Genomic DNA, 21,791 nt, shown 5'->3' with positions numbered 1-21,791 from the left:
CAAGCCAAGTGTCACAGGTTCCATTCCATCCTGCATACCCTGCGTATAAAGAAGGAGTGGGTGACGAAGGAGGCCGGCAGCTTAAAGACTTAAACAGGCTGAGGGACTAAGTTCCCAAGTTGGCTGGGCAGACAGAAAAGGAAAGGCAAGACGAGAACCCGTGCCATATTCCAAATTAGATTACCTGTTACAGAGCCAAGGACTGAGTTCCAAAGAGCCAAAGTTGGAGTGTGAGGAGGATAAGATACGTGTGCAATCGGATTCCAGGTTTTAGATTATCTAGAGAGGGGGAAGGCATTACTGACGTTCATATGTAGTCTCTGTGTAATGTTACCAGAGATTGCTCTTCAGTAGCTCTCTGCTTGTTTGGTTACAGAATTATCCAAACATATGCTTTTATACTTCTTTTCCACCTCCTGATACCCAGAGCCTTTTGTTGTCCCCCTGCTCCCCAAGCTTAGGTAGGGCACAGCAAAATCCCTCAGCCTGTCCTTTTCAGGGCAGCTTGCACCATTCCTCCACAGCACTTTCCAAGCTATGTAACTACTCTTGGTACTCACAAGCCATGTCGCTGGGCTTTAAAATGCCATCAGTGTCCACTGGTGTGGCTGGAACTGAGTAAAACATGGCAAGCTGAACTTCTTAAGATGGCCCAGAGTAATTTGAATTTCTCTAGTCAAGAATGGGTAAATAAGCCATCTGGAAATAGTCTCCCAGTTGAATTTAACACCCCTTATGACTCTACTTTTCATAATCTTTGTTAGCTAATTAGCTCTTTGCTTTGTCAGGTGCCCACTGTGTTTGCGAGCATGGTGTTAAACACTTAATATAAAACAGTGACTATAAAGGCATGTGACTCCTGCCTTCATGGGGCTTTTAATTCACACCCCCCAACAATTTTTTAATAGCACTTTTGAAAGCATTGCATAAAGTCAGATATATGTATATATGTGTATATATACACACACACACACACATATATATGATATATATGCCAAAAAGTAAGCTGGAGGTACTTGTCAAAGAACTATGAATGCAAACAATAGCAAAGAGACAAAAATATTACATTAATGAATACATTACCTGGGAAAATACAATTGGAATCATTTTGTCAAACAACTCATCCATACTATGATATGGAAAAGTGTAGCTTACTACAGTAGAAAGAATGCAGTAGTTGGAGTCAGAACTGATTTCAAGTCCCAGCTCAATCACTTATTAACTATTGATGTTGGGCAATGATATGGTTTTGCCCTGTGTCCCCACCCAGATCTCACCTTGAATTGTAATGATCGCTCCATGTCAAGGGCAGGACCAGGTGGAGATAATTGAATCATAGTGGTAGTTTACCTCATGCTGTTCTCATGGTAGTGAGTGAGTTCTCATGAGATCTGATGGTTTTATTATGTAAGAGGCTTCTGCCTTCGCTCAGCACTTCTTTTTCCTGCTGCCATGTGAAGCAGAATGTGTTTGCTTCCCCTTCCACCATGATTGTAAGTTTCCTGAGGCCTCCCAAGCCATGCTGAACTGTGAGTCACTTAAACCTCTTGTCTTTATAAATTACCCAGTCTCAGGTATGTCTATTAGCAGAGTGAGAACAGACTAATACAGGCAAGTAATTAATTATTTTGGTCACAGATAGCTCTGTAAAATTTATCCCTTTAAGATTCTGTGTTTTCTGTTATACTTAGGGTTCTATGTTTTCCCATGGATTTGTCTTTTAATCCTATTTTTCGTGGTTCTGATTTAATTTACTTTTAATTTTCTACTTTGCTTCATTTGTTGGTTTAACAAAAAGTTACTGAGTAGTCTGTGTATGTGTGTATTCTTATGTATTGCCTCAAATCCTAGATGGAATGACGCTGAGTATAAATAACTTTTTTAAAGAGGGAGTGTATTTGAGAAGTGTATGAAAGCTGTAAAACCTCTAAAATAGATTCTTTGCTTTACGAGAGCTGCAGCTTGAGACTTTGAGGAATCCCCAAATTCACAAGCTTGGAGAATTTTCACAAACTGCAACCAGCACATAGGAAAAAGAACATGATTCTTGCCTTAGAACTCCCCTTTGAAAATCCTGCCACTACCTTGCCCCACCCTACGCCGTATTCCACCACCTCAACCACTATCCTGACTCTGATAGCATAGGTTGCCTATGCCAGAAATTTGAAGTTACATATATAAGTAGAGTCATAGGGTAAGTATAGCAGTATACTGTGTTTTTCTTAGTTGTGGAGAATATACCTAACATAAAATTTTTGTTTTAGCCATTTCTAAGCATTCAATTCTACGCCATTAAGTACATTCACAGAGTTGTGCAGGTATCACTGCCATGCATCTCGAGAACTTCTTCATCTTTCCCAACTGAAACTTTTTCCATTAAACACTAACTTCCCATTTCTCCTTCCCCTAGTCTCTGACAATAGCCATTCCACTTTCTGTCTCTATGAATTTAACTACAGGATGTGCCAAAATAGAGTAGTAGCTACCTAGAGCAGCCTCATAACAATATTTGTCCTTTTGTGTCTGACTTATTTCACTTAGTGTAATGTCTTTATAGTTCATCCATGTTGTAATGTGTGTCAGAACTTCTCTTCTTTTTAAGGCTGAATAATATTTATTGTCTGGATGCTACCACATTTTGCTCATCTATTCATCTGTCAATCAATGCCTGGCTGGCTTCCACTTTTGGCTATTGTGAATCATGCTGCTGTGAAAATGGGTATATACATATCTTAGTTCTTGCCTTCATTTCTTTGGGTATATACCCAGAAGTGGAATTGCCAGATCACATGCTAATTCTGTGTTTAAGTTTCTGAGAAGCTGCCATACCATTTTCTGCATCGGCTGCACCGTTTTACATTTCCACAGTTATACTTCTTTTTGCTCAACATTATGCTTAACTTGATGTTTGCAAGGTTCATCCACATTACTGCTTGCAGTTGTGGGCCATTCAGTCTCATTGCTGTGTGGTGTTTCATCATGTGAATGTGCCATAATGTACTTAGCCATTTTGCTATTGATAAGCACTTGGGTAATTTTCAGTTTTGGGTTATTACAAGCAGTGCTACTATTAGAGGGCATTTAAAAATTAGGCCTTAAGGTTCCATAGCCTTGTTATTTTCTTATGAAAAGGAAAGCATTAAATCGAAGACATTATTTGAACAACAACTCATAAAACTTTCCGGTTGTATCACTTGGTAATTTTTGTAGCACAAGTGATGGAATAGCCAACCCATGTTATCCTAAGAAAAGGGGACATGGCTTATCCATGACTGGAAAGTTTAGGTGTCCAGCTTCCAGCAACACTGACCTATTCCTTGCCTCCTGGCCACATCAGTCCAACCTCTGCTTTTGTCACATCTCCTTCTCTAACTGTATCTCTTGTATCCCTCTTTTATCTTATAGGAAATCATGATTACATTATATTACAGATAATACAGAATAATCTCTTCATCTCAAGACTCTTAATCACATCAGCAAAGCCCCTTTTGTCATGTAAAATAATATATTCACAGGTTCTGAGGATTGCTATATCTTTAGAGAGGCCATTATTTTGCCTCCCATGATATGTGTGTGTGTGTGTGTGTGTGTATGTGTGTGTGTGTGTATGTGTATTTTTTCCCACTGATGAACCAATGATAATGTTCCTCTCCTTTATAACTTTGTGCTTTTCTTTGGAGTTAGTAATTGGGGTGTTTTTCTTCTGTTTAGGTTTTATGTAGCTGTCATGAATCCTTTCCATATTGTTCAGTAGAACTATAAAACTCTTGTTTGCACTTTCCATGTTATCAAACACATCAGATAACCTGTAAGTTTTTTTTCTCAAAGCCTCCTTCCTGGACGCTCCATTTTTTCTGTTCCAAGCTGGATGGTGTGCTATCTACGTCTACTGCATGGTGGCAGTTTTTGGTGATTTCCCTCACCCTTATTAACATCATGGTAATTCCTTTTGCTTCTTTCCATGTACCACCCTTTCTTTGATCTCATCCATTTCTCCTCAATGGTTTCTTTCATTGTTCATGTGGAGCACATCCTGCAGGAGCTTCTTGAGAAGAGGTGTACAGGTGGCAAACTTGACACCTTAGGTAACAATGATGAACCCTCTCTGATTGGGGAGAAAGGGGCCCATGTTGTCTGGGGAAGGAAGAGAAGCAGGAGAGAAGGATGAGAGAGAGACGGATGAGGAAGAGAGGAAGATGTTTCCACCCTGGTCTTTTCTCATAATGCCTCTGTAGACCAGAGTCATGTCTTAGTCATTTTGCTTCTTTAATGCCTTGCCCACAGTGAACACTTAAGATATGTTCTTCAGTGAATGAACACATACAGATAGACTCATATTTCCTGCTCTTTGAAGTGGTAGAGAGTCCTGAGAAGCCATTAGCCAGCTTCTTATAAAGACCTGCTCGAAAAATGAACTCCCGTTATTAAACGATGCCACCAAAATCAAACCTGTTTCTTACCTCCTCCTCATATAGAACATAAATCTGATCCCCTCTGTTAACTTTTATTCTACTCTCCCTGCTTCACCAGATGATACAATCCTTGAGACCCAAACTTACATATGGATCATCTTTGCATCCCTGATAATGCCATGCATTGTATAATGCTCACTAAAGGTTTGTTCAATGACTCGTCATCACAAACATGGCCTTTCTGATGTGCATTGAATGAGCCTGCCTTGTTCCAGTGTCAGAGACTTTGCAATTGCTGCTCCCTCTGCCCACAGCACTCTCCGCGACTCTCATGACCTGGCAATTTTAATCCTGCAGATGAAGCTTGCCCATCATCTCATCTTCCCAGCCTGATCTAAGGATACTCTCTGTTCCCTGACTCACTGCCCATCATCATGTGATGGGAGTACCTGTCATTATCAGAAATGACCTTATGTGTGTCTTTATTTATTTTCCCTGATAAATGGAGACTTTATAGATGTACCTTTCTGTCTCATCCACTGCTGTATCTCCACACCTAGAACAGGGGCTGCAGAATAAAAGTGTATTAAATGAATGATATGAGCTGTTGAGAGAATGACAATGTTATTAACTTCGTGTAACCTTTACTGGATTACGTGAGTGGTTAGAGAGCACATACACATTCACCTTCTTTGAAAGTTTTCCTCAACTGTGCACATCTTTTAAGAATATAGAAATAATTGAACATTCGGGGAACACGATTACCCTAAGATTTTGTGTATTCCTTATGGCTGCCTTGGATCTAGAAAGGAAAAAGGTGAGAAAATATTGCATTGGGGAGATCTGTCCCTTGAATTTCATCTGAGAAGTCAAAACTCTTAGTTTAAATCCTGTCTGCCCAGGTGCCTCAGACACATGCAACTGGCTTTACTCTTGAGTCAGCCTATTTAACTATGGCCTCAAAATAAGCAGTGGTGAAGCTTATTTTGTATGTAGTTTGGGTCATATTGCTTTTAAGAATTCCATATCTAGGTTGCTGTTCCTGTATGACATGGAGACCCTGATAATTAGGTTTCTGTGACTTAGAGACAGTCTGAGGCTCTGTCTATAAAAAGCCATTCCTCCTGAAAAAGGGGCAGAAGTATATACATACACTGAAGTAATATTCCCAGAGGAGAAATGTGACATGAGAAGCCAGACAGTTCGAGTGCTCCTCCCTCACCCCATTTGAGTGCAATGAAATCAGAACCGACATGTTAAAACTAGTCAGTGATGCCGAGGGTCCTGCAGAAATTGACCCTTGTCTCTAGAGCAAGGTTTCTAGAATAGCACTTTTGATTTGAGTCTGGATAATTCTTTGTTGTGGGGCAATATCTGTGTGCTATAGGATGTTTAGCGGCATCCCTGGCCTCTACTCACTAGATGCCAATAGCAGTAACCCCCTCATTCCCTGCTGTAAAGGGTAATACCAAAAATGTCTTCAGACATTGCAAAACCTGGTTGAGAACCACCGCTCTAGAGAATGCATAGAAGTATCTAGCTTTAAACCATGCCTCTGGGTTTGTTTAAACCCCATATTTCCACCATTAATGCAGCAGTGGTAGGGAAGACTCCTTAACTTCCACCTTGTCATATATATATGTCTTCTTAGTCATATCAAAGTACTGTGGTTTAAACCAATGTCCCCCCCACCCAACCCACCTCTACACATGACTCTAGTGTAGCCTTAGGCTCTTCTTCTGCACGCACGTGTGTACAGCTAGTCCATAATGTATGCCTCCGAGCCAGCAAAGGTCTTTTCTGGGTCTTCATGTGGTATCTGAACATGTCCCAATTCTCGTTTCTTAAGACTACTATTTGAGGTCATTACTCTGACACTGTTTAGTTATGTAGTACTGTGGTGAGCTACAATTATTTAAAAAATGAAAAATCTCCTGAATTGGTGGTTTCTGCAATATAGGGAGGGTCATTCATTCATTTTCATCACATATTTATTGAATATGTACGTGGCTGCTGTTGGCACTGGGAATAAACAGCTATAAACAACACACAACACACTTGCCTTCTTGGAGCCTACACTCTGATAGGGGAAGACAGACAATAAATAAATATAACGTATGTTAGGTGAAAAATACATCAAGATGAGAAGAAAAGCTGGGCATGGCATCTCACGCATGTAATCCCAGCACTGTGGGAGGCTGAGGAGGGAGGATCACGTAAGCCCAGGAGTTCAAGACAACCCTGACCAACATGGTGAAACCCTATCTCTACTGAAAATACAAAAATTAGCTGGGTGTGATGGCATGTGCTTGTAGTTCCAGCTACTCGGGAGGCTGAGGCAGAAGAATCACTTGAACCCCGGAGATGGAGGTTGCAGAGAGCCGAGATCACACCACTGCACTCCAGCCTGGGCCACAGAGAAAGACTCTGTCTCAAAAAAAAAAAAAAAAAAAAAAAAAAGGGAGAAAGGGCAGATATGGTTGCTTATGCCTGTAATCCCAGCACTTTGGGAGGCTGAGGTGGCTGGATCACTTGAGTCCAGGAGTTTGAGACCAGCCTGGGCAACATAGTGAAACCCGTCTCTACAAAAAATACACACACAAGAATTAGCCGGGCCTGGTGGAATGTGTCTGTGGTCCCAGTTGCTCAGGAGGCTGAGGTGAGAGGATTGTTTGAATCCAGGAGGTGGAGGCAGAGGTTGCAGTGAGTCATAATTGTGCCATTGGACTCCAGCCCTCCAGCCTGGGAAACAGAGTGAAACCTTGTCTCAAAAAAAAAAAAAAAAAAAAAAAAGAGAGAGAGAGAGAGAGAAGGAGAAGGAACACTAGATGAGGGAGTCTTGTGTTTTCAAATAGGGTCAAGCAAGATGTAAAGGAAGTTCAGGAGCAGGATGTTTGGACATCTCAGGGGAGAAGAGTTCTAGGCAGTGGGAATGGTGAGTGCAAAGGATGAGGCAGAAGTGTGCTTGGTGTATGTGAACGGTAGTGAGGAGTGTCAGGGAGGGAGCTGTAGAAGAGCGGGTGTGGAGGTGTGGTATGGACATACCATATGGAGCTTTAGACTCCTGGTGAGACTCTTCTTCAATTTTTTATAAGACAAAATTTCAAACATACACTGAAGTGCAGAGAATAGTATAATGAACCCCTTAGTTGCCTATTACCCAAGTTTAATAAATAGTAACCAAAGCCACTTTAATTTTATATACTCTTACCTCCCCTCCCCAGATCATCTGGAAGCAAACTCTACATGTATTATTTCATCTGTAAATATTTTTGTATGTATCTATAAAAGATAGGGAATTAAAGGTGATTATGATCCAATATTATACTTTAAAATGATTGGCTAGTTTTCTCAGATATCCAAACCATGTGTGTATATATAGGCACACACGTATATACATATACTGAATATATATTTCAGGCTTAAGTGTGTACATATATAATATGCTGATTATTTCCTAAATGCCTGATTATGTGTGTGTTTGTTTAGAGTTTGATTAGTTTGATATCAGGACCCATTAAAAAGTTCATATATTACAATTAGTTGATATATCTCTTAAGGTTTCTTTTGTTTGTTTGTTTGTTTTTTGTGAAAACAGGGTCTTGCTATGTTGCCCAAGCTGGTCTCGAGCACCTGGCCTCAAGTAATCTTCCCACCTCAGCCTCCCAAAGTGCTGGAATTATAGGCAAGAGCCACTGTGCCTGGCCTTCTTTTAAACTTTAGGTTCCCCTTCCATCTCTTTTTCCCCCCATTAAAATTTTAAGAAACCAGGTCATTTGTTCTGACTTTCATATCTCGCTTTTGCTGATCACGTCTCTAAGATATTGTTTACATATCCCCTTGTCTCTAACCTGTAACTTGATACTTTGATTATAGACTTGGTTGTATCCGGGGTGCTGGAGTCTTTTTGATAAGACTACTTCGTGTGTGTTGTCTTGAGAGGCTCCCGATGTCCAGGGTTTCTCTTTTTGTGATGTCAGCAGTCATTGGTGATCATGGCTTAGATTCCCTGGTTCTTTAGAGTCTGAAAAATTGTGATATTTTAGAACCGCAATTCCCCTTTTATTTACCAATTGGAATGCATCTATAAAGTAAATGATTTCCCCATCTGTGAGGTATAACTCATAGGGAATGCAGGGGATGTGCTTGCTTCTTCCCCTTTATCAGTTTTCAAGATGACTGCAGTAGTTCTCTAGCATCCTCTCAAGGTGACGTAACTTTCTCTTCTTGAACTCATGACTTTAAACATTTGATATGTTGTAATACATTACCATTGTTGTTCCTATTGATGCTTGATTATCCCATTTGGGGCCAAATGTGCTAAATTTATGGCTTTTACTCACAGGGAAACTGTTGGAGGATTTTTGAACAGAAGAGCAACATATTCTGAAAGAGATCACTCTGGAGTTTGTGTGTGGCCACCAAAGTGAGGGTGCCAGGGAGGAAGTAGACCAGTTAGGAGGAATAATCTAGCCAAGGTACAATGTATTTTGGGTCAATGTATTTTGACATTAGGTGGAAATAATGGTGGCATTCTGGATCTTTTACATTGAAAGGAGGCTTATTTTGGGGTTTTGGAGGGCAGGATGGTGAGTTTTCTTTTGGGTATGTTAAATTAGGGGTAGTAGAAGGAAACTGAAGTGAAAATGTATTGTAGTCAATTGGCTATATGGAACTGAAGTTTACTTCAGAAGATCTGTGTGTAGAAGGCTATGGAATAATATTCTAATGTGTTTCCTGAGATGAATGTCTACCTTAAAAGTTAAAGAATTTGGGGATGTTGCTTTATTTTTTGGTATAGGGTGGTAACTGATTTTTTTCTTTTCTTTGTTTATCATAATCTGGCTGTGACACCCATGCTTTCGAACTTTCCCCAAACAACTTTCCTAAGGAACGTTGAGTCCTCTTTTTTGTGTTCTATTATATCTTGTTTGTTTGTTTGAGATGGAGTCTTGCTCTGTTGCTCAGGCTGGTCTCAAAACTGCTGGACTCAAGCAGTCTTCCCACCTCAACCTTCTGAGTAGCTGGGATCCATTATGTCTTTAGTATTTCCTTTTGTGATCCTTTTTTTTCCTACTAAATTACAATTACTTTTTACATCTCTATCTGCCTGTCTATGGAGTTGGTGACTATATTTCAGGTATGGATTTGTTACCTCCAAAGGGTAGGAGGATTGGTTGGTTCTGTGAGCTCACACTGAGAGATAAGTTGGTACCTAGTTAACATTAACAAATGCCCCAGAGCAAGTTGATAGCTAAGGATGTAGAAAAGAGTTCTGAGAGTATCTTATAAACCTCCACTGGCCCATATGCACCTTTGTGGAGTTAGAAACAGGTAGCCCTCCAGAAGGGCACAGAGCTGAGGGAGACTTGGTGAAAATGAGAAAGATAGGGTGGAAGCAGCCCAGAGCCAGGTGCAGGCATAAAATCATGGAAAGCAGACTAGATGTTGGTTCCACCTCCCTCCTTGCCCAGGGCACAACCCGAACAGCTGTCTATGGCATCCCTGCTTAGACAGGCCTCTGGGATAAGAGTAAATTTACAGACCAGGATCTAATCCTAGTATAGCCGCCAACTGTGTGCCCTCAGTTTCTTCATCTGTAAAAAGACGGAGTTTGAATTCATAGCCTTTGAAATATAACTGCTTGAATATACTTGCTATTTCTCCACAGTTTGGCGCGCTCTCTCTCTCTCTTTGAGTGTGTGTGTATGGGTGTGTGTGTGTGAGAGAGAGAGAGAGAAAGAGATGCCTTGTAGTACTTGAAAATTAGAGTTCTTGACAAAATAAAGCTCTAATTTGCTCTAGTGTTTCTTCTCAACAAACCAGAGGTTGCCAAGTTTTAAAACATTTTAAAATGCATTAGAGGAAGTGAGTCAGTTACGTTCTTCATACACTACAATGGAAGTACACTTAGTTCCAAGTTATGAATGCTGTCAAAAATTAGGTTCTTTGAATAAATACAAGATGAAACTTTCAGGCTTTCAAAATTCGTGTTCTCTCTTTCCCTCCTTATTCATATTAGATTGCTTTTGTAAAGTATACAGCACTGCGATCTTAAAAATGAGCTTTTCGAAAATAAAAATCCAAGTGCCAAGAAAAATCTCTTGCATTTCCAGTTGGTAGTTTCCTATCATCGAGTTTGCCTGTTCACACAAGTCTTTGCCGCACAACAGAGTCAGACTTCCCCCAAATTAATGCAGTTAGTTTATTCCTCGTTCTGATGATTGCCATATATAGAGAAAGATCTAATTATTTTTATGTGGCACTATTCCTCATTTCTTTCTCAGGGACTATGAGTGATTTAGTTAACTCCACCAAGGGAAGTGTAAGACGAGCCTCCTCAGGGTGGCTGAATTCTATTCGAGAGCATCACAGGGAGGTGGGGAATAGTTGACGTGTGCTGAGATAAACTCTTTTATAAGTGTGACACTGTTGCTTTATTTTTTTTTTGCCCCAGTCTGCAGGGTGAAAAGGACTTTTCATTTCACTGAGGTGAAAAGTGGGTCTGTGAGTAAAGCGACTTTCTTAAAAAAAAAAAAAAAAAATCAGAAACCAATTACTTGATATGCAGAGCTGCAAGCCTCGTTCCTTTAACAAAATCAGTGCAGTGTGCACTGCCGTTAACCTGAGGAAAGCAGCTGGCATCTCTTGATTACGGCTAGAGGTGGAAGGACCCAAACTTGCAGCTTCCCCCTCCCCCTCGAGAGAGTGTTAGTCCAGTCCTTTAGAGAGGTTCGGTTTGGCTCTCTGTCATCACCGGGACGCTGGCAGGGAGTGTGTGTCATGGTTACAATAGAGTGTGCTAACATATCACAACCATGAAAGCCCAGCGGGAAAGGCTACAGATTCCGGGGCTGACCTTGGAGTAAGTATTGTCTGTCTTTAATATTTTAATGCTTTCTGCATGGCACTCGCTTTCCGGCGACCAATAGCTATTTAGCATTTGTTTGTACTGACAGCCTCAGAGCACTGCAGTGTGAGGTAGAGGAACATGTCTTAAATGCATGGTATTTGGTTTCAGCTAATGTGGACACCCAGACCAGCATTTTGCATTGCAGTCAGGGGAAAAGCATTGCTGCATATTTAAAGTTACTAAACCCCAGTTCTGGAAACATCTTAACAGCTCATTGTGAAAGAATGTATCAGTAGGCCATGGTGTATCTGTCTTTTTCTTCTTCTCTCTTACTGTTTGTTTATCCCCATGTTGCCTTTTTCTAAAGAAAGGCCTCTGTCTGCATTGAATAATAGAAGACATTACAATGGATTAGAGTGCAAGAGAAGGGTTATTTGTGACGTTCATTAGATGTGATCCATGTTTTATCTGTGCAACAGAATATTAATGAACTGTGGTACATTTAGAATCATCTCTGCAGAATCTCCAGCCACTGCATGCAATGTGTTTACCTAGTTGAGCTGTGTGTTTGCTTAGCTGTTTTGTTTTTTTTTTTTAACCCATTAACTCATCTGACTACTGCCTTCTGATGTAATGTAGCTATATGAACATGTCCACATCTAATTTGTGGCGCAGAAGTTAGACATCTGTGATGCAGGAAGTGTCAGCAAATTTTTATTTTAAATCTGTTAGTCAAAGATGCAGAAGCTGTGAGTTAGTCTGTGCTGGCACACTTAAAATAATAAACAGTAAAATATAAATCCGGTAGAAAAAATATAAATATCCCTCTTTCTAACTTACAACACAGATATAAAATTACATTTTAGTGAAATCTGTACAGTCCCAATAATCTCATACTGGACTGTCTCCAGAAAGAGACTACAGGATGAGAACTGTGCTTGGTTCTGGGGATGATTTATTCATCTTGAATTTTGTAGATGCATCATACAAGAGAAATAATTTCCTTAATTGATAAAAGCATGACATTCTGAAGTGAATACTTTTCTAATCAGTCCTTGCTCTAAAACTGTGCCCTGATTTTATACTAACGAGCAGCTCACTTACAAAAAGTTAGAGGGCTCTTACAACCTTCTTGCTAGCTGTGACATTCTTCATATTAGAGGTTTGAATAGTATTTACCCATTGCCCTAATATTTCTCCCATCTCCACCCCCATCCTAACATTCAACTCTCACCATCTGTGTGGAATATTTTAGTGGCATGCACTCATTCTTCTACTTAACCCTCCGCTCTCTAGCGTTCTGGAAATGCATAACTGAGCCATAGCTCTATGTTTAAAACCCAGGGGCATTAACCTCCAGCTTTGCTTTTGCCTCTGTTTTCTGTTGTGCTGTTTCCTGGTTGTTTTCTTTGAACTTAGTAGATATCATTTCACATTAGGCTTTTTCTTTCTTTCCTCTTCTTCCTTTACTTTATTTTCGTTTCTTTCTTTTTTCAATTTTGTCTACATTAAGAGGAGACACTTCAAAGTAACTTTTTAAAAACATGAACTCAGTTGTATCAAACATTCCATTTTATGATTAGAAAGACTGAACTATGCCACGAGTTTTATGACCTTGCCAACGTTGACACAGGACATAACAGTCAGCTAAACACAGGGCATCTTTGGATGTTGTTTTGGTATCAGGCCACGCCCCCTCCTTCTATCCTCTTATCTTGGTAAATATTACCGTGAATTTAAAATAGATAATTCTGTTTGCCTAGGGAGTGTGAGAGTGAAATAGAGAATCACTCTTAAATATCATCGTAGTATTAGTATGTGATTTACTTTGAACATTTCGTTTACCTTGAAATGCAAAATTACTGTAAAATAGACATAGCTAACTTTACATTCATTCATGGAGAAAGCTAATTCTGCAGTCTTTGAGTAAATTCAACTTCTAGCCACTGCAGAGGAATGTTATAATGGAAAATCTTATCACTGATTCTATTAAAAACAGATTTAATGTATATAAATTTAATTATTTGGCAATCTTATAGTCTTAACTCACACAGCAAATGTGTAGAACAGCTCTCGAACTTTTGTTCATGAGACATTACTGTTTTTCTTTCAGAAGAATTTATTCCATAAGCACTGCAGCTGTGGAGTATTACATGAGCCTATTTTATGCTCTGTAGATGCAATCTAGAATTTTCCATCGGATTTATCAATACACATGGGGCAGTTTCTGATTCCTGTTTCAGGTATTGAAATCTTAGGTGTTAGACATCAAATATATATTTCAGAAATTAGTAAGTTGTTAATTTATAAGAAATTTATGATGCCTAAATAGCCTATGCATGGCTTTCCAGTTTCTGAGAAAGGCAGATTTTTTTGTTTTTTCTTTTTTCATTGTAAGTATAGAATCGAGTACATAGACACTTCATAGCAGTCATCATGTGTATTTCCGCATGGAGACAGGGAGCAGCTTTAGTGCCTATGCATGCTGATTTTAGGACCAGAAGGAATAGATAAGACTGTTCTTAGACAAAATGATGGACATATCAGGGGACATTCCCGAGAGCTTTCCAATGAGCTGCTAAGTTAGAGTACAGCATGTTTAAGAGCAGCAGCTTTTGAATATGCTCTGAGTGTATAAGGAAAATAATTCCGTACTAATTCCAAGTACTGGTACCAAATCAGAGAATGGTCTTAGAAGATATAAAACTTTACTCTGTTGAAACATTATATTTTTTAAATTAGAGCATTTTGAGCAATAATTTTATATTTTAGTTTAAGACCAACACAGCCAAGTCTCAATTATCCATATAATGGGAGACAAGGATGGTATTTAGAATTTGCAAACCATGGTAAGCCCGTATCTGACTTTAGCCATCGTTGCCAACTCTCTGTGCCAATGAAGAGCACAACCAGCTTGAATCAACTGCAATACAGCTTTGTTTCAAGACCTCATTCTCTAAGATAGGAAAACATGATACAGTGTAGAGCCATCGTCCAGCGGAGAGGCAAAATAACATTCTTTAAGAAACTCTCTGCACTAGCCAGGCACGGTGGTATGTGCCTATAGTTCTTGCTACTCAGGAGGCTGAGATGGAAAGCTCTCTTGAGCCCAGCAGTTCAAGTTCGGCCCAGCAAGACCCCATCTCTAAAAAAGGAAAAAGGCAGCCACGGTGGTTTACACCTATTATCCCAGCACTTTGAGAGGCTGAAGCAGGAGAATCACTTGAGCCCAGGTGTTTGAGAACAGGCTGAGCAACATGGGGAAACCCCATCTCTACAAAAAAATACGAAAATTACCCTGGTGTGGTGGTGTGTGCTTATAGTCCCGGCTAGTTGGGAGGCCGAGGTGGGAGGATCACGTTGAGCTCAGGAGGTGGAGGCTGCAGTAAGCCACTACACTCCAGCCTGGGTGACTAGAGTGAGACTCTGTCTCAAAAAGAACAAAAAAAAAAAAAAAAAAAGAAGAAGAAGAAAGGAAAGGAAAGAAACTCATTGCACTTTGGCAGGAGTTTCTGTTGCTCACTTCAGTCTGAGAGTTGGGGCCAGAATACCTACAGAATACTTAGCTAATTTTTACTTTGATTTTGCCATGTAAAAATACTTGGTAACTGACTAGCATCAACTTCATGCTTTAATATATATTGGTTAAATTGTTGTACTATATCTAATTTCAGTTTTATCTCTCTAAAAATAGAGACATTAGGCCAAAAAGAAAAAAAGATAAATGAACTCTATTCCAACCACACTGTGATGAATATTTGAGAACTGGCTGGAATAATCGTGGTGGTTTAGATGGTTGGGTGGGGAGTCGGGGGGCAGGGATTATAATGGTTCATTGACAGTTGGATTTGAGAAGACCTTTCTGGAAGGTAAAATAATGTATAACTACCTGTAATAATTTTTGAAATTGTTTATTTTGAATATACGCATAGGAACACTTTTTCTCATTGCCCCTGAGGATTAGATAAAATACTGGGTCTTTGTTATAAGGAAGACTTGTTTTTCCTTGCAAAAGTGCTTAAAAACATATCTTCCTATATGGAAATGTGAATTGCTTTGCTTTTTAAAAACTATGGTATTTCACCTAAATTTTTATTTGCATTGTCTTCTTAATCTGGAATAAAATATACTCAATATAAAATGGCACTGGATTTTCTTTGATGCAAAAATCACATGTCAAAGATATCTGCCAAGTTGCTTTGTGACAAAGAAAAGGCTCAAATAAAAATGGCAGCTGTAGTTTTTAAAATGTAAATTTCAGCAGGAAGCATTTTACTTGTTCTGTATTTTAGAGCTGAAAAGGGCAAGTGATTAGATGATTACCTAGTGGTGTTGATAAGCTTGCCGTAGTGATTCTGGCCTAAGGGAACACAGTCCCTTAACTGAGCTATGCTATTTTTACTGCAATCAATTCTCCCACTTGGAATGACATTATTTTAACTTTCAGTCTCACTCCCAGGAGCCTGAGTCCAACCCCATCCAGCCCAGGCAGTCCTTGTAGTCCTCTCTTGGCCTTTCACTTTTGGAGGTAAGCATGCTCCAGGGCCTGCCCAGGGCTGCTTTGTCTTTCTATTGCCCCATTTCCCACCACCAGCATTTGATGACTTCAGACTCTGCAATCCACAATAAACCATTTCTTCTTAATTGTTGCCCTAGCGTTAACATACAGGGCGAGGAAACTGGTCGAATTGTTTACTTGGTGACTTACTTGATCACTGACTCCATGTAGCATATTTACTCATATTTCACTTGGTGTCTCTTGACTCATTGTTCAATGTGTGTGTATATATGACAGTTTTTCATTTTGCTTTCTTAGGAAATGATCTGCACTGAATTCTGTAAGTTTTGATCAATATAAAGATATAATGTATTAGTTTCTAGAAAACATTTCATAATTCCTATGAGAGTATCACAATACCTGTTGCCTGAAACTATTTTATACCCTATTATTTACAGGATAATGTATTTAAATTGTCTAAAGGGTTAATATTTTTTAAATAATTTTTTAGAACTCCAAGATATATACTCCTTCCCCCTCACTCATAGGCTGATTATATTCACTTTTCTCTGTTAGAGAAATATCCCCAAGGAACTCTTACATTTTAGCATAGTTTGTTATAAGAATACATGATAGAAAATACTGCTACTATAGTATCTATAGTATGTATATTCTAATAGACTTTTCATGAATTCACTACTTACGGATATAGTGAATCTAACCGTATCTAATCAGAAGACATACATAGAGTACCCAGCATCCCTTTCCCCTTTTTAAAAATCCTACGGGGCCGGGCGCGGTGGCTCACGCCTGTAATCCCAGCACTTTGGGAGGCCGAGACGGGCGGATCATGAGGTCAGGAGATCGAGACCATCCTGGCTAACACGGTGAAACCCCGTCTCTACTAAACATACAAAAACTAGCTGGACATGGTGGTGGGTGCCTTAGTCCCAGCTACCCCTTGGCAGGCTGAGGCAGGAGAATGCTGTAAACCCGGGAGGCGGAGCTTGCAGTGAGCCCAGATCCGGCCACTGCACTCCAGCCTGGATGAAAGAGGGAGACTCCGTCTCAATAAAATAAAATAAAATAAAAAATAAAAAATCCTATGGAAGAAAGTAGAATCAAATTATCCGTTGATGCAAAGGACAACTTAAAATTTTTAAGAATACTTTTTATTTCATAGATGGAAATGAATGATGAATCTGCCACTTATGACCACTTCCTGAAAAATATTAACTTACAAGCCTTAGATGATGTGAGTGGGACAATTTAACACATTTGTTTCTTTCATATTTCTAAAGTAAGGCTGAACTGAAATCTGCAAAGAATAATTGACTAGGGAAACAAATTAATGACTTGGAACTTTAGTTCTACTCTTCTGCTGATGGGATTATATTTATTATTGTAAAAGTGACTTTCAACGTGAGAGTTTCTTGTAATAGCTTTTATAAAGCATCCTCTAAATTTAATAGATCCTAAAACATAAGAGTAGTTTTTTTGTTTTGTTTTGTTTTTTCCTATCTGGAGAATTCCTTTGCTCTTCTAATGTGTCCATTTTGGTTATCCAACTGCACGAAATTGAACTGTGTCCTGAACTTTTTTTCTTCAGTGTAATATGTTTTCATTTAATACAATACACGTATTTCCTTTTCTTTATTCTTCCTAAAGGCAATAGGCTATTCAATATGAAGATGCCATCATTAGTAGAAGAGAAAAGAGAATTAGATTCAATGCTAAGGTACTGCAGCGGAGGATGAGGTTCTGAAGAGTGTTTTGGGGGAAAAGTTTTAGGGAACTGGTTGCGTTTGAGCTTGACCTTGAAAAATCTTGGAGGTTCAGTGGGGAGGGATTGGTGGGGGCAGGGCGGGGGGGTGAAGGATAAAACCAGACAGAGAAAAAAAAATCTAGGATGTAAGAAAGCATAGTATATGGTAGAAATAATGTGTGTCACTAGGACATAGGATAGGTGAAATGGAAGAAAAGTCTGGAACTGTATAGAGATTGATATAAACTTGAAAATTAATTTGGAGTCATGCATGCTATGTAAGGCCTTGAATACTAAAGCTAAAAAGTTCGACTTTCATTTTGTAAGTGTTCAGGAGTCAGAAGATGTTTTGAATCAGGAAATGAGCAATCTGAGTTCAAACTGAGGAAACGTACCTTACCAATATTAAGAATAGATTGTATTTTAGGCAGAAACTCCAATGAGGATTCTAGTACAATATATCATGAGTAATAGGTCTGGGATTAGGACAATTGCAATAAACTAAATTAAAATTTGCAAAGTACTTTATAGTTGGCCAACTGGTTTTATATACATGGCTTCATTCCATTTAATCCACCCAACACTACATGAGACAGAAATGAATATTGCCTTTGTTTACGGATGAAAATGCTAACACATACAGAGTTTAAATAGTAGCCTAGGACTCAAAATGAAGTCTCAGATCTTTCCACTGTGACTAACTTAAGACATACACATGCTGCTCTGAGATCATTTATATTGAGTTTTAATTATCTGGTTTAGGTAGACCTTGTGACCTTCTTTAGTCATTTTTATTTCCCCAGTGCCTCACTCTATATGTGGAATGTACTAAGTGTTTGAAAAATGCTTATTAAATAATGAATAAATGAGTGAATAAGAAATAGAAGATATATTGGTTACAGTGCTGCTAATATATCAACCACCAAATAAACATACAATGGCTCAAATACAATGGAATTGGATTGTTCACTCATAGATGAAGGGTTTGAGGGAGGATCTGCTCCATAGAGTCATTAAGGGATCCAGAGGGATCTTGAACCGATGGCCTTCAAGGATGCCTTGGGCATCGACATTTAGCTGGTGGAAAGGGAAAGAGCATGAAGGATGATGCACTGACAGACCTGAAGGTGGCACACATCACTTCCATTCACATTTCATGGCCTGGAATGTGGTATTCTGACTGTATCTGACCACAGGGAAGCCTGGGAAATATGGCTTGCTGGTGTCCAGGAAAAGGAGGAAATACATTTTGTTAAATAGTTAGCAATCTTTGTTGTAGAAGTTGATGAAGTAAAGGTCCCCCATAGCAGGTGTTCAGTAGATAATTTTCAATGAATGACTGACTTACACTGCGATTTCTAGCATTAATGACTTAAACCCAAAAAAACAGAGTTGGGGAGGGAGGAAAATGTTGTAATAATGAGTCTGGTCATAAACACGGTGAGAAAGTTCTAGGTAGAGATATCTAGTTGGCAGCTTGGAATTGGGTATCTCTGATAGTGTGCCCCAAAATGATGGTCTGATATTATAAATTGCAAGACTCCATGTTCATGCTATTACCACAAAAAAAAGCATGTATTATATCCCTGCACAGATTTTGTTTTCCTACCATTGATTGTGAAGGGTCAGATTTGTTCTTTATTCCTTTCTCATGAGTGGGGCTTGAAGGTCTAGGAGAGAGTGGTGGTGGTGAGTATCACAGTGTCTGTGCCCTTTTGAGGTGCTGACACACAGAGTTTCTAAATATGGCAATAGAAGATTCTATTCTTTTCATAGTAAAACCCTGGAGGCAGGCTGTGCAGAGACATGAGTCGGCTCTCCATCTCCAGCGAAACTCCAGGGGCTTCTCCAGGCCAGGCTTCCTGAAGGTTGGCCAGAAGTAAGACATCTGCAGCTTCCAGGACAGCTCAGTTGCTAAATAGGACTTACGTTTTGTTTGGTATGTCTGGGTAATAAGACCTTGCACTGCCGTATGGAGGTTATGGTAAGACAAATTTGGGCTCAGTATGAAATAAAGAATTTTCTAAGGAAGCTTTCTAAACTTTTAATGGGCTGCCTCATCAGACCATCAGGAAAGCCAGGCACCCAGTGAGCTGGAAAGATGCAGACTCTATTCCTGCACTGAGCAGAGGGTTAGACTACCTTATTCTCAAAAGCCCTTCCATCTTGAAAATCTCACACTTCTTAAAAAAAAAATCTTCCATCAGGGCTGGAGAAATAGGCAAAATACACACTTTGTCTACAAACTAAATATATATACTTATGGCCCTAAATATCAGTTTATTAGTTACCAGTGTGACAGAGAGCATCTTTAAGACCTTAAGTGGAATTTATGTACAACCTTCCTTTCCTCCTTCTGAGGCAACCGTAACTACTCAGAATTTCTCATGACCTCCAGTACTTAATAAATTGGCTACCACTTAGGGGCTGTTTGTATAATGGTGACATCAATGCCTCCTGAGTAATATAGATGTGACTTGTGCCAGCTCCTAGTCTGGACTGTGATTAGATAGCAAGATTCCAGAAGAAACTATCTCATTTCACATTCTCAGTGTCTTTCTTGGCACCGAGCATGCCTTGCCGTCAATAGGGACCCAGTAAGTAGCTGTAGGCTGGGACACCATTACTCAGTGGCCAAGTTTTTATTATGCCATAGTGATGTTCTTTTGTACTTCTGTTTCATCCTCCAACATCTTCCTGGATGATAACCACTCGAGAACCTGCTGGCTGCATGTCCTGTGTTCCTTGTATTTTACTTCTTCCATCCTTTTCTTTGCATCTCCATTTAGTTTCTGGAGTCTCAGGGTGGTAAACACACAGTCAGCTATGCCAGAGTTGGCAGTAGAGGAGGTACGCTGTTTCTTCTCCTTCCATCTCCCAAATCTCTCTCCCTGTTTCAGCTGTGACTGAAAACACACATGCCATGTTGCTGGTAGGATATAGTACTACTTCCAGCGAAGAATATTATCACTGTGCTATCAGCTCCACAAGGACAACCATTTTTGTCTACTTTTTCACACGTGTATCCACAAAACCTAAAATAGTTCCTGACATACATAGGAGAGTCTCCGTAAATATGTACTGATTTAATGAATGAATGTGTTATTCCCTGGGATTCAAGCCTGTTCTGATGTTTTCACCTGTGCTTAAACATGAGATCAAGTTATATAGTAGGTATGTTTTGAAAGCAGTGCTGGCACCCTGAGAGAAAGGGCTTATTTTTTATTCTTCTATAAATAGTAAGTTATAGCCATCAAAATGTAAAAACTGAGTAGATATCAATTATCTAGGACAAAGTAGAAAGGCATTGTTAATTAAAGTTAAACCCCAGCGTATATTAACAGATATGCCTGACTATGGTGAGGGACAGAGAAAATGATACAGAAGTCATGGCAGATGACACACGGAAGAGGATAAGTCACTCTAAGGAACAGTAGTAGAATAGAAGCGCTGGAGGGCAAGGCCTGTCTATCTTACATACTGCCGTCTCCCTAGCCCATGTAGCATAATGTGGTACTAAATAACTAGGTACTAAATAAATTATTTAGTTGTTGTCATTAAATGTGCTTTGAAGCAGTAAGAGAATTGTGAATTGGGGACTGCTTTTAAAAACCCGAAGCCCTTTAGCGAGTCTGTGTTCCTTTGCAGCCATGTTCTGTCTGTGGCTGGGACCCTGCGGCACCTTTTATAGCTGCCATTCTCCATTTCAGCACAGACCCCACCTAGCTGGCTTCATTCATTCACAGTACCTGACTGGCCCTGGAGACACTTGAGTTTGAGACTCCACAGACTAGGAGTCATAGTGCCTGAGTCTTGCTCACAGACCTCACCACATACAAGCTTTGTGACCTTGGGCAGGTGTTAAACTTCTTGGACGCTTGTTGTCTTTATGAATCCCCTACCTCGTTGGCAATGTAAGAACAGTAGCTTATAGATTTTTAGTGCAATAACTTTTTGTGAGCAAGAATGGAGCATATGGTGGTCCTAAGAGTGATGGGCAGGAAAGGTAGACAGCACCTTAACAGGGAGGGCATCCAGCATAATTCTCACCTAGTCCCATTTGCCAAGAGCTGGCCCATTTGTCCTGTTGCTGCTTGGAAAGGTTACTAGGTATCCATGGCTGCCTGAATCCCCCTCACTTCACTTGTTGCCATGGTGAGGGGCAGGCATCATAGCCGTTTACCAAACACATGGCAATATGTTGTGATTTTGTGTCTCCTTTTCACAGGGAACCTGTAAGACTGGGAAAGTCACCTGATGGCT

General features: G+C 39.7%; 1 protein-coding gene across 4 annotated transcripts in view; it reads left to right on the top strand.

Moving 5' to 3' along the window:
* Window positions 1-21,791, top strand: part of MAST4 (microtubule associated serine/threonine kinase family member 4) — a 579,655-nt gene that overhangs the window by 354,646 nt on the left and 203,218 nt on the right. The window contains exons 1-2 of one of the 4 annotated variants that reach the window (XM_073014719.1): window positions 10,902-11,277; window positions 15,713-15,793. The exons of 2 other annotated variants lie outside the window; for them this stretch is intronic. In XM_073014719.1, the coding sequence (XP_072870820.1) occupies window positions 11,231-11,277; window positions 15,713-15,793 (128 nt within the window). In that variant the 5' untranslated portion in view covers window positions 10,902-11,230. Of the gene's footprint in view, window positions 1-10,901; window positions 11,278-15,712; window positions 15,794-21,791 lie in introns of those variants that run through there. One more of the 4 variants, XM_073014721.1, reaches the window with a different exon arrangement.

The sequence above is a fragment of the Chlorocebus sabaeus genome, chromosome 4 (assembly GCF_047675955.1).
Source record: "Chlorocebus sabaeus isolate Y175 chromosome 4, mChlSab1.0.hap1, whole genome shotgun sequence".
Taxonomy (NCBI): Eukaryota; Metazoa; Chordata; class Mammalia; order Primates; family Cercopithecidae; genus Chlorocebus; species Chlorocebus sabaeus.
The sequence above is the reverse complement of the archived record's forward strand: the minus strand, read 5'-3'. Positions and strand labels throughout refer to the sequence as shown.